The sequence below is a fragment of the Anabrus simplex genome, chromosome 2 (genome assembly GCF_040414725.1).
Source record: "Anabrus simplex isolate iqAnaSimp1 chromosome 2, ASM4041472v1, whole genome shotgun sequence".
In the NCBI taxonomy this organism is placed as follows: Eukaryota; Metazoa; Arthropoda; class Insecta; order Orthoptera; family Tettigoniidae; genus Anabrus; species Anabrus simplex.
In genome coordinates this window covers 138,127,079-138,137,617 of record NC_090266.1, presented here as the reverse complement: position 1 = coordinate 138,137,617, position 10,539 = coordinate 138,127,079, and the positions used below count along the sequence as shown (strand labels likewise).

Sequence of the window (10,539 nt, the reverse complement as noted above, 5' to 3'; positions counted from 1 at the left end):
TGGACCTACACCACGAGACATGGTCTGAAGAGTATTTGCTTTGACAGCGGGAGCACTTTTGCCATTATCCCAAGAACTTTGACAGCGGATTTGTATGTCAGACTGGTGATTGAACTGGTTGTGCTGCCATTCATTCGCAGTATTCAAGAGGGTGTTTTCCAAAAGGATGACGCTGCTGTTACCCAATTTACTCTACAGAGTGTCAACCGGTTGTCTCACCCTGCGAGATCACCAGAACTATCACATTAAAAGGTCAATTAAATATGAATGTCCATCTTGTCAACCCTAATATTACAATTTCAATACACCGAACATGTTTCAAGAACCAAAGTTCTCTTCTTCAGCGGCTTAAACTACCATTACAAATCTCAGAACTTATTATAATGAACTCTTCTTATAGTAGTGGGCATATGTTTCAATTATTTCAATGAAAAAACAAATGACGTTTGAAATTTTATTAACTAGTGTTCTTTGCTTCTTTTTTTTTTTTTTTTTTTTTTTTGGGAGACATTCATACAATAATTTTATTTATGAAAGGAAGATGTTAAAGACGTCGTATAAATAGAAAAGGAGATTTTCAGACAGGAATCTAAATCCATAAACATCTGAGTTCTCATATTAATGGGAATAAAAATGCATTCCAAGCTTAGCATGGGATCTACATCGTGACAATGAGTGCTTGATGTATTTCAATTATCACCAGATCTTTTTCCCATTGAGCACTATGGGAGATTATGGGCAATAAATCCAGCGTCACCCAATACCAGCATTACCTGTTGCTGATATGACTGACCAAATGCGAGACATGGAACTCCATCCCGAAAAACAACATATGGCACCTGTATGACAACGCATGACCACACTTGCATTCAAAATCATGGCGACTACAGCAGTTACTGATGTACCAACATATCACATGTCTTCTTGCGCATACTTAAAACCTGTGACCTGGAAACTTTAATCAAATAAATGTATTACCTGGACAATTGCTTAGTCCAAATTTCATTCCTCGAAACTGCTATTTGCTTTACGTCGCACCGACACAGATACGTCTTATGGCGATGATGGGTGGGTAGGAGAAAGGGATCTGCGCTCGGATGGCCTTCATTTAAACCGCAGTGGTACGTGTAAGTTAGGAAATTTGTTTGGAAGGGTAATAGGGAAGTACATTCAGGGAAATGGGATGGCCTAGGGAGCGGTGATAAGGGAACAGGGAACTGGAAATCAAGTAGGGATGACATAAAATTGTTAGTGTTGAACTGTAGAAGTATTGTAAAGAAAGGAATAGAATTAATTTAATAGATATATATTTACCAGATATTGTAATAGGAGTTGAATCATGGCTGAGAAATGATATAATAGATGCAGAAATTTTCTCACGGCACTGGAGTGTGTATCGTAGAGATAGGATAGGAAAGGTGGGAGGGGGAGTTTTCATTCTGGTGAAAGAAGAATTTGTAAGCTACGAAAAAGTTAAAGATGAGACACATGAAATTCTAGGTGTAAGGCTCATTTCTAAAGATAATAGGCAACTTGATATTTTTGGAGTGTACAGATCGGGAAAGGGTAGCACTGATGCGGATTCGGAATTATTTGATAGGATAGTCAGCTATGTGGGAAACGACAAGGAAAGAAATGTGATTGTAGCGGGAGATCTGAATTTGCCAGATGTCAATTGGGAAGGAAATGCGAACGACAGGAAGCATGATCAACAAATGGCAAATAAGTTAATATGGGAAGGACAGCTGATTCAGAAAGTGATGGAACCAACCAGAGGGAAAAATATTTGGATGTGGTGCTGATAAAACCAGATGAGCTCTATAGGGAAACTGAAGTAATAGATGGTATTAGCGATCATGAAGCTGTTTTTGTGGTAGTTAAAAATAAATGTGATAGAAAGGAAGGTCTTAAAAGTAGGACTGTTAGGCAGTACCATATGGCTGATAAAGCAGGTATGAGGCAGTTTCTAAAAAGTAACTATGATCGGTGGAAAACGGTAAATAAAAATGTAAACAGACTCTGGGATGGGTTTAAAGAAATTGTTGAGGAATGCCAAAACAGGTTTGTACCTTTAAGGGTGGTAAGGAATGGTAAAGACCCACCTTATTATAATAGAGAAATAAAGAGACTAAGAAGGAGGTGCAGACTGGAAAGAAATAGAGTTAGAAATGGCTGTGGAAGTAAGGAGAAATTGAAGGAACTTACTAGAAAATTGAATCTAGCAAAGAAGGCAGCTAAGGATAACATGATAGCAAGCATAATTGGCAGTCATACAAATTTTAGTGAAAAATGGAAGGGTATGTATAGGTATCTTAAGGCAGAAACAGGTTCCAAGAAGGACATTCCAGGAATAATTAATGAACAAGGGGAGTGTGTATGTGAGAATCTTCAAGAGGCAGAAGTATTCAGTCAGCAGTATGTAAAGATTGTTGGTTACAAGGATAATGTCGAGATAGAGGAAGAGACTAAGGCCAAAGAAGTAATAAAATTTACGTATGATAACAATGACATTTACAATAAGATACAAAAGTTGAAAACTAGAAAAACGGCTGGAATTGATCAGATTTCTGGGGATATACTAAAGACAATGGGTTAGGATATAGTACCATATCTGAAGTACTTATTTGATTATTGTTTGGCCGAAGGAGCTATACCAGATGAATGGAGAGTTGCTATAGTAGCCCCTGTGTATAAAGGAAAGGGTGATAGACATAAAGCTGAAAATTACAGGCCAGTAAGTTTGACATGCATTGTATGTAAGCTTTGGGAAGGCATTCTTTCTGATTATATTAGACATGTTTGTGAAATTAATAACTGGTTCGATAGAAGGCAATTCGGTTTTAGGAAAGGTTATTCCACTGAAGCTCAACTTGTAGGATTCCAGCAAGATTTAGCAGATATCTTGGATTCTGGAGGTCAAATGGACTGTATCGCGATTGACATGTCTAAAGCATTTGATAGGGTGGATCATGGGAGACTACTGGCAAAAATGAGTGCAATTGGACTAGACAAAAGAGTGACTGAATGGGTTGCTATATTTCTAGAAAATAGATCTCAGAGAGTTAGAGTAGGTGAAGCTTTGTCTGACCCTGTAATAGTTGAGAGGGGAGTTCCTCAGGGCAGTGTTATTGGACCTTTATGTTTTCTTATATATATAAATGATATGAGTAAAGGAGTGGAATCGGAGGTAAGGCTTTTTGCGGATGATGTTATTCTCTATAGAGTGATGAATAAGTTACAAGATTGTGAGCAACTGCAACGTGACCTCGAAAATATTGTGAGATGGACAGCAGGCAATGGTATGTTGATAAACGGGGCTAAAAGTCAGGTTGTGAGTTTTACAAATAGGAAAAGTCCTCTCAGTTTTAATTACTGCGTTGATGGGGTGAAAGTTCCTTTTGGGGATCATTGTAAGTATCTAGGTGTTAATATAAGGAAAGATCTTCACTGGGGTAATCACATAAATGGGATTGTAAATAAAGGGTACCAATCTCTGCACATGGTTATGAGGGTGTTTAGGGGTTGTAGTAAGGATGTAAAGGAGAGTGCATATAAGTCTCTGGTAAGACCCCAACTAGAGTATGGTTCCAGTGTATGGGACCCTCACCAGGATTACCTGATTCAAGAACTGGAAAAAATCCAAAGAAAAGCAGCTCGATTTGTTCTGGGTGATTTCCGACAAAAGAGTAGCGTTACAAAAATGTTGCAATGTTTGGGTTGGGAAGAATTGAGAGAAAGAAGAAGAGCTGCTCGACTAAGTGGTATGTTACATGTAATAACACACGTAGCAAGAAGTCTACTGTTGCAAATACTTCTAACTCATAATATTACAAGCTATCTTTGTCACCGTCAAATGATTCCACTTTTATATGCTTTTTCAACTAGAGTATCTACAAACTCACAATTTACAACATTTGAACATCACTTCAAATTTTGAGATGGTCCATAGTGATCCTATTTGAAACTGTTCTTCAACTTCTATTCATCAACTTCATATCCTCAATGTGTTCTACAACTTCACCATATGCATCTGACTTTCGTCTTTTATCTTCAAGATCATGATGAACTTCGGATCTCTCGACTAACTTTGACTTTTATTCTCTCCTCTTTACTTTGATTATATAAGATTTTTCGCCATCGTCTAATTATAACCGCCATGACTATCAACTTTACTTTTATGCAATCTTACTACTTGTTGTATAACAATTTGTTGTTTTATCCATTGTACTTATTTTAGCAGCCTTCTAATGTTAATTTTGTTAATACTTCCACTATTGTATCTCATCACATTGTATTTTCAAACCATCATTGTTATTTTTAATGTTATTTTACTTCAAATCTCTTCAAGATTTTAAAATTCATTTCATTACTACATGTCATTTAGACGCTTATTTTTAATTTAAGGTTAAGACTATGGCTGATGATGCCTTCAGGGAAGGCGAAACATGTCCCACTATTAGCTAACAAATTTATGTAAATCATCCAAGACGATTTTGTATTGATTAGGTGGTCTAATAAATAACTTATTGTTATTATTTCAATAAGTGGTATGTTCCGAGCTGTCAGCGGAGAGATGGCGTGGAATGACATTAGTAGACGAATAGGTTTGAATGGCGTCTATAAAAGTAGGAAAGATCACAATATGAAGATAAAGTTGGAATTCAAGAGGAGAAACTGGGGCAAATATTCATTTATAGGAAGGGGAGTTAGGGATTGGAATAACTTACCAAGGGAGATGTTCAATAAATTTCCAATTTCTTTGAAATCATTTCGGAAAAGGCTAGGAAAGCAACAGATAGGGAATCTGCCACCTGGGCGACTGCCCTAAATGCAGATCAGTATTGATTGATTGATTGGATAGGAAAGGCCTAGGAATGGGAAGGAAGCAGCCATGGCCTTAATTAAGGTACAGCCCCAGCATTTGCCTGGTGTGAAAATGGGAAACCACGGAAAACCATCTTCAGGGCTGCCGACAGTGGGGTTTGAACCCACTATCTCCCGATTACCGGATACTGGCCGCACTTAAGCGACTGCAGCTATCGAGCTCGGTATTCCTCTAAACTAATGTCTTCTTGGTGTAGGGATTTTAGTTTCTGCCAGTGCAGAATTTTGCACAAAAATTAGACAAGGTTAGTATTACTGGCAGTAATATGAATTTTTTTGGTGTAAAATCAAAGGGTATGTATAGGTACTTTTAGGCATAACAGGTTCCAAAAAGGACATTCCAGAAATCATAAATGACCAGGATTTACAAAAATTGTACTTATGTAATTAGTTGATAATTCAAATTTCAAATACATACAAAAATGTAAATGCTGACAGTGATCCATCTACATTTGTAGTACATTTATTTTTAAAATAGCAATGTAGGGGCACCACTCTTAACATGTACCCATAAGGAATTATTAATAATCAGAAGTCAATCATGAGTATTCTGCTCAAATATTCACCAGGTATGCTGCAAATTCTAGATCAAGTAACTTGCAATGATAGCACCAATAAAAGACCATGTTGTCAATGTCTGGAAACATTAAAATAAATGAATAAAATAAAAATAATAAAATAACAATGAAAATAAACATTTCTAGCTTTATTTATGAAATAAAATTTAATTATGGATAAAGGATGTTAGAAACACTGACAACATTGGAGAGAACAAAACACTTGCACAATCCTCAAAGGGACATGTAAACACTTCCACAGTTGTATGGAAAACAAGAAAAAGGTTATATGTACTGTATATTTAAAAATTACTGTATTTCTCCAAATCCAAGATGACTTTTTTCTCAGAATATCTTGCGAAAAATCAAGGGTCGTCTTGCATTCGCGAATGAACACCACTGGCAGCTACCACGGGAATTATGCTGTTTCCCTTCACACACACTCCCCCGCGCATAAAACTCGACCTTTAACGTCCGAGTCATTATTAGGCGGGAAATAGTGAAGAGAGAATGACATTCTACTGGCGGGAGACAGGCTCGCAGCACGAGCGATTGGCATTCGAATTCTTAGAAAGGCCATGGCTACCCAGTGGCAGAGTTATAACGTGTCTACTGTACCTGACCCTTGGACAAATTAACAGTTTTATAGACAGCAGGAATATTTTCCTATGGATCATCGTATTGTAGAGACAACACGTATTGCCGGCAAATTTTCAACGGGTTCTCTTCGATATTATGATACCAATTTTAATTTAATGGTTATGAAACTCGCGAAAATGAAGGATACTTGTGCAGCCGCAAGAAAGTAGGGTATAACTAAAGCCAATGTTCGGCGCTGGCGAGAAGACAAAGATAAGTCTAAGAATGCGTACTGTACAAGAAAGGAATATACATGAATTCAAAAAGCACTTTTTAGGCCTGATTTAAATTTTAGTAGGAAGACGTGGGAGCCGTCATAGATTCGGAGAAATACGGTATCTCTCAACAGTAATTTTTATTTCGAGGCTCTGAGAGCAGCCTCCACATCATCAATCTTCCTCCTTGCTTCTAGAATACCCTTCCGCAAATTTTCAGCTGTAGTAATCGTGTCATTTACGGCCGAAGTATGCTTCTTAGAAGACTGAATCACAGGTGGTTTTGTCAATTTGTGTAGTGCATGATTCACTTGCAGATTATGTCGTTCTAAATCCCTTAAACGAGAACGTATCAACTTGATGGCATTATGGAAGCCATGGATTTCAACGAGCCTTCTTTGTTCAAGATTTTTATAATCAGTCTTGAGGGTCTCGATATGGCGTATTGCCTTTGTTATTTGGTTCTGTAAAGATATAAAGAATAAACCACAGTTAAGTATCTTCCATAAACTCCCATATAAGACAAATTATTATTTCTATACAGAAAACATGAATTTAATGACAATGACGACGACGATGATGATGATGATGATGATGATGATGATGATGATGATGATGATGCTTGTTGTTCAAAGGGGCCTAACATCGAAGGTCATCGGCCCCAAACATGAATTTAAAGACTACACTATAAATAGATCACACATACGAAAGTGGTACAATGTAGAGCCTTCAGGGAAATATGGTTAAAGATAGATACCTTAGATTACAAACTGTATTATTGCCTCAAATCTAATTGTCCCTTAAGGAAGTCTTGTTAGAAGCTGAGGAGTGTGTCATTTTCTTTCCTTGTCTTGTCATGTTAGATACTAGTAGTTTATTTTGTACAGGCAGTTGAGAAACACACAGCTGCTTCCAGGTTTGGAAAAAAATCCAGGGAAAGTTTTGTGAATCATATGGAGAATCCAAGTCTGGGACATGGATATCCTGAAGTCAGCCCCATGGGCCCAAAATAATAGGTTCGGGCACGCTCAGGAAATAGCCGCGTAGGTACCATAGCATGGGAAATCTCTTGCTCATGATTGGACATGCATGCCTGAACAAGCTTGGACATTTGGAGACTGAATAGGGATGAGGAAATCTACACATGTCGGGAGGAGGCGATCCGGCGAACCATTGTCTATCAATAACTGATTATTGATGAACGGAGCAGTGTTGTAGTTTACTTGCAAATACTTATATTACCCTTGTGCTAGAATACACATCACATGTACTGGGTCTTCTGACTCGTTGGCTGAATGGTCAGCATACTGGCCTTCGGCTCAGAGGGTCCTGGGTTCGATTCCCGGCTGGGTCGGAGATTTTAACCTTCACTGGTTAATTCAAATGGCCCGGGGACTGGGTGTATGTGCTGTCCCCAACATTCCTGCAACTCACACACCACACATAACACTATCCTCCACCATATTAACACGCAGTTACCTACACATGGCAGATGCCGCCCACCCTCATCGGAGGGTCTGCCTTACAAGGGCTGCACTCGGCTAGAAATAGCCACACGAAATTAAAATTAACTGGGTCTTCTGTATCTCATGGCAACTTTCAGTAATCTACGGCCTGGCTTCAAGGCATTGACCAACAGCGTGTTTGTACAAGCAAAAGTGTCTCTAAAACCAAGTGTTAGTATCAGTCTTCAAAGGGTACTGTATCAAAGTGGTACACCATGACTGGTGGCTTCTGTAATAAGGTTTATTACCTAGTTGCTTACTTTACACATTAACACACAGGCTTACCGAGAACACACTTACAATCATAGAACAGGATTCACTTTTACACAGTTACACTCGCTAGTACTCTTTCTTATTCCCTCTGTTCTTCACACTAGTACTACAGACTATTCTTACAAACTCAACGATTACCTTGCACAATTCACATATACACGCACTTGCACCCTAGGGCAAATCACTCTACACTGTATTCAAATTGCGGCTGCACAATCCATAGTTCAAATCAAATCAAATTCTCTTTATTTGCAAATGAGGTGTCTACCTCGGTGGCAAATGGTACACTAAAATACATTATTGTCAAGCACTAAATATTAAATTAACAAGAGAAAAAATGTTTCCTATAATACAATATTATACAATTTACGCTAACAATGTTTTCTATTAAACACACAGCTCATCCTTAATAAATTTATATTGTTTACAAAATTCTACTTATAATATCCCCTGTACTACTTACAAATATAGTCAACTGATATACAGTATGTGGAATTACTTCAAATGATACTATACGACTGGTATAAGATTAATATTTACATTGCATTTATTTATTTACAATTTTTTTTTTTTTTTTTTTTTTTTACCCCTTCTGGATCCTAAGTAGCATAACAACCTGCTGCGTCTTAACCAGAGCCCCTTTTGCCACCACTTTTCAGAGTTCCTGAAGGGCCTTCACAGCTACCGTAGCGGTCCCAGGGCCCTCAAAGTCCCCACTGTACTTCACCCCTACAGGCAGTCCCCTACTTTGGCTGTCCAAACTCCTTAGACCAGGGGATGGAATTAATTTATTCACACACATTTTTTTAATTTACAATAACGTGCACTGGTCGAATGCCCTCTAACACTTCATTTATTTTCTCTGTTGCTGTTTATTCTATTCTTGAATATCTGTACAGATTTTGGAAAAGGATCAAACACTACCCCTGGTAAACTGTTCCACTCCTTCACACCCTTCCCAATGAAAGAAAATTTACCCCAATCGCTTCTGCTAAAATTCCTTCTAATTTTATATTTGTGGTCAGGCCTGCCGATATAATTATTTTCGAACTGAAGCCTCTCACGGATATCTCCCCATGCTTCTTCTCCTGTATAGGCTCTATATAATCCTATAAGTCTAGTTTTCTCCCTTCTCTTACTTAAAGTTTCCCACCTAAGTTCCTTTAACATTTCTGATTCACTACCCTTTCTCCTGAAATCCCCTGTTACAAAACTTGCTGCTTTCCTCTGCACACTATCTATTTCTTTTATTAGGTATTCTTGGTGAGGATACCAAACACTGTTTGCATATTCCAATAATGGACGAACCATACTCAAGTAACTTTTTTCTTTTAATTCTTTGTTGCATCCTTTAAGTAGCCTCATTATGACATGTAACGATCTGTATGCTTTCCCAACAATGTCATCAATATGACCCTTCAAATTTCACACCTAAGTATTTGCACTTGCCATCTTTTGGGATAACTACCTCATCCAAAGTATATTCAAATTCAGTTTTAAAGCTCCTGTTTGTAAAAGTTGTAACAGTTGATTTGCCTCCATTAACCTTCATATTATTTTCTTCAACCCATTGTTGGATTCTTTCAAGGACCCTTTGTAATTCTGAACAATCCTCAATGTTGTTTATTTCCCTATAAACAATTATGTCATCTGCATACAATCTTATTTTTGATGTTATATTGTTCCCTAAATCATTTGCGTATATTAAGAAAAGTAACGGACCGATTATACTACCCTGTGCAATTCCCTTCCAAACTTTCTCTTCCTGAGATACATTACTTCCTACTTTGACTTTCTGAACCCTTGAATTTAGAAATGTTTTTATTCAACGTATAACCCTTACGTCCAATCCTATTCCCTCCAATTTCTTTAATAATATTCCATGTTCCACTCTATCAAAGGATTTGGAAAGATCTATGGCTATGCAATCTAACTGACCTCCTGAATCCAATTGATCTGATATGTCCTGCTGAAATCCCACCAGTTGTGCCTCACAAGAAAATTTCTTTCTAAATCCATACTGGCTCCTCATGAACCAATTTTTATCATCACATATCCCTCTGATGTACTTTGATATTAAACTCTCCAGTATTTTACAAACTATACTGGTCAGGCTGATTGGTCTGTAGTTCTCTGGTTTCCTTTTATCACCCTTTCCTTTATAAATTGGTATTATTATACATTCCTTCCATTCCTTTGGTATTACACTATTATTTATGACATAGTCAAAGAGAAATTTTAAATAAGGCACTATGTACCACCCCATTGTCTTTAATACCTCCCCAGTAATTTGATCACTTCCTGCTGCTTTTCCTTGCTGAAGCAGTTGGATTTCTCTGAAAATATCTTCATTTGTGAATGAGAAGCTTCTTGTTTCCCTCTGTCTCTCTCCCTCTCTATCTTCTGTTTCGGTTTCCAACTCTTGACAATCATCTACTGAATCTCTAAATTCCCTACTAAATAGGT

At 37.6% G+C, this 10,539-nt stretch overlaps 1 protein-coding gene across 3 annotated transcripts in view; it reads right to left on the bottom strand.

Annotated features, from left to right (window-relative positions):
* Nucleotides 1-5,268: 5,268 nt before the first annotated feature.
* The window catches only part of LOC136862705 (coiled-coil domain-containing protein 77), a 216,034-nt gene continuing 210,763 nt past the window's right edge, over nt 5,269-10,539 (bottom strand). For all 3 annotated transcript variants that reach the window (XM_067138914.2, XM_067138915.2, XM_067138917.2), the window contains one exon: nt 5,269-6,759. In XM_067138914.2, coding sequence (XP_066995015.1) covers nt 6,436-6,759 — 324 coding nt within the window. In that variant the 3' untranslated portion in view covers nt 5,269-6,435. The remainder of the gene's footprint in view (nt 6,760-10,539) is intronic.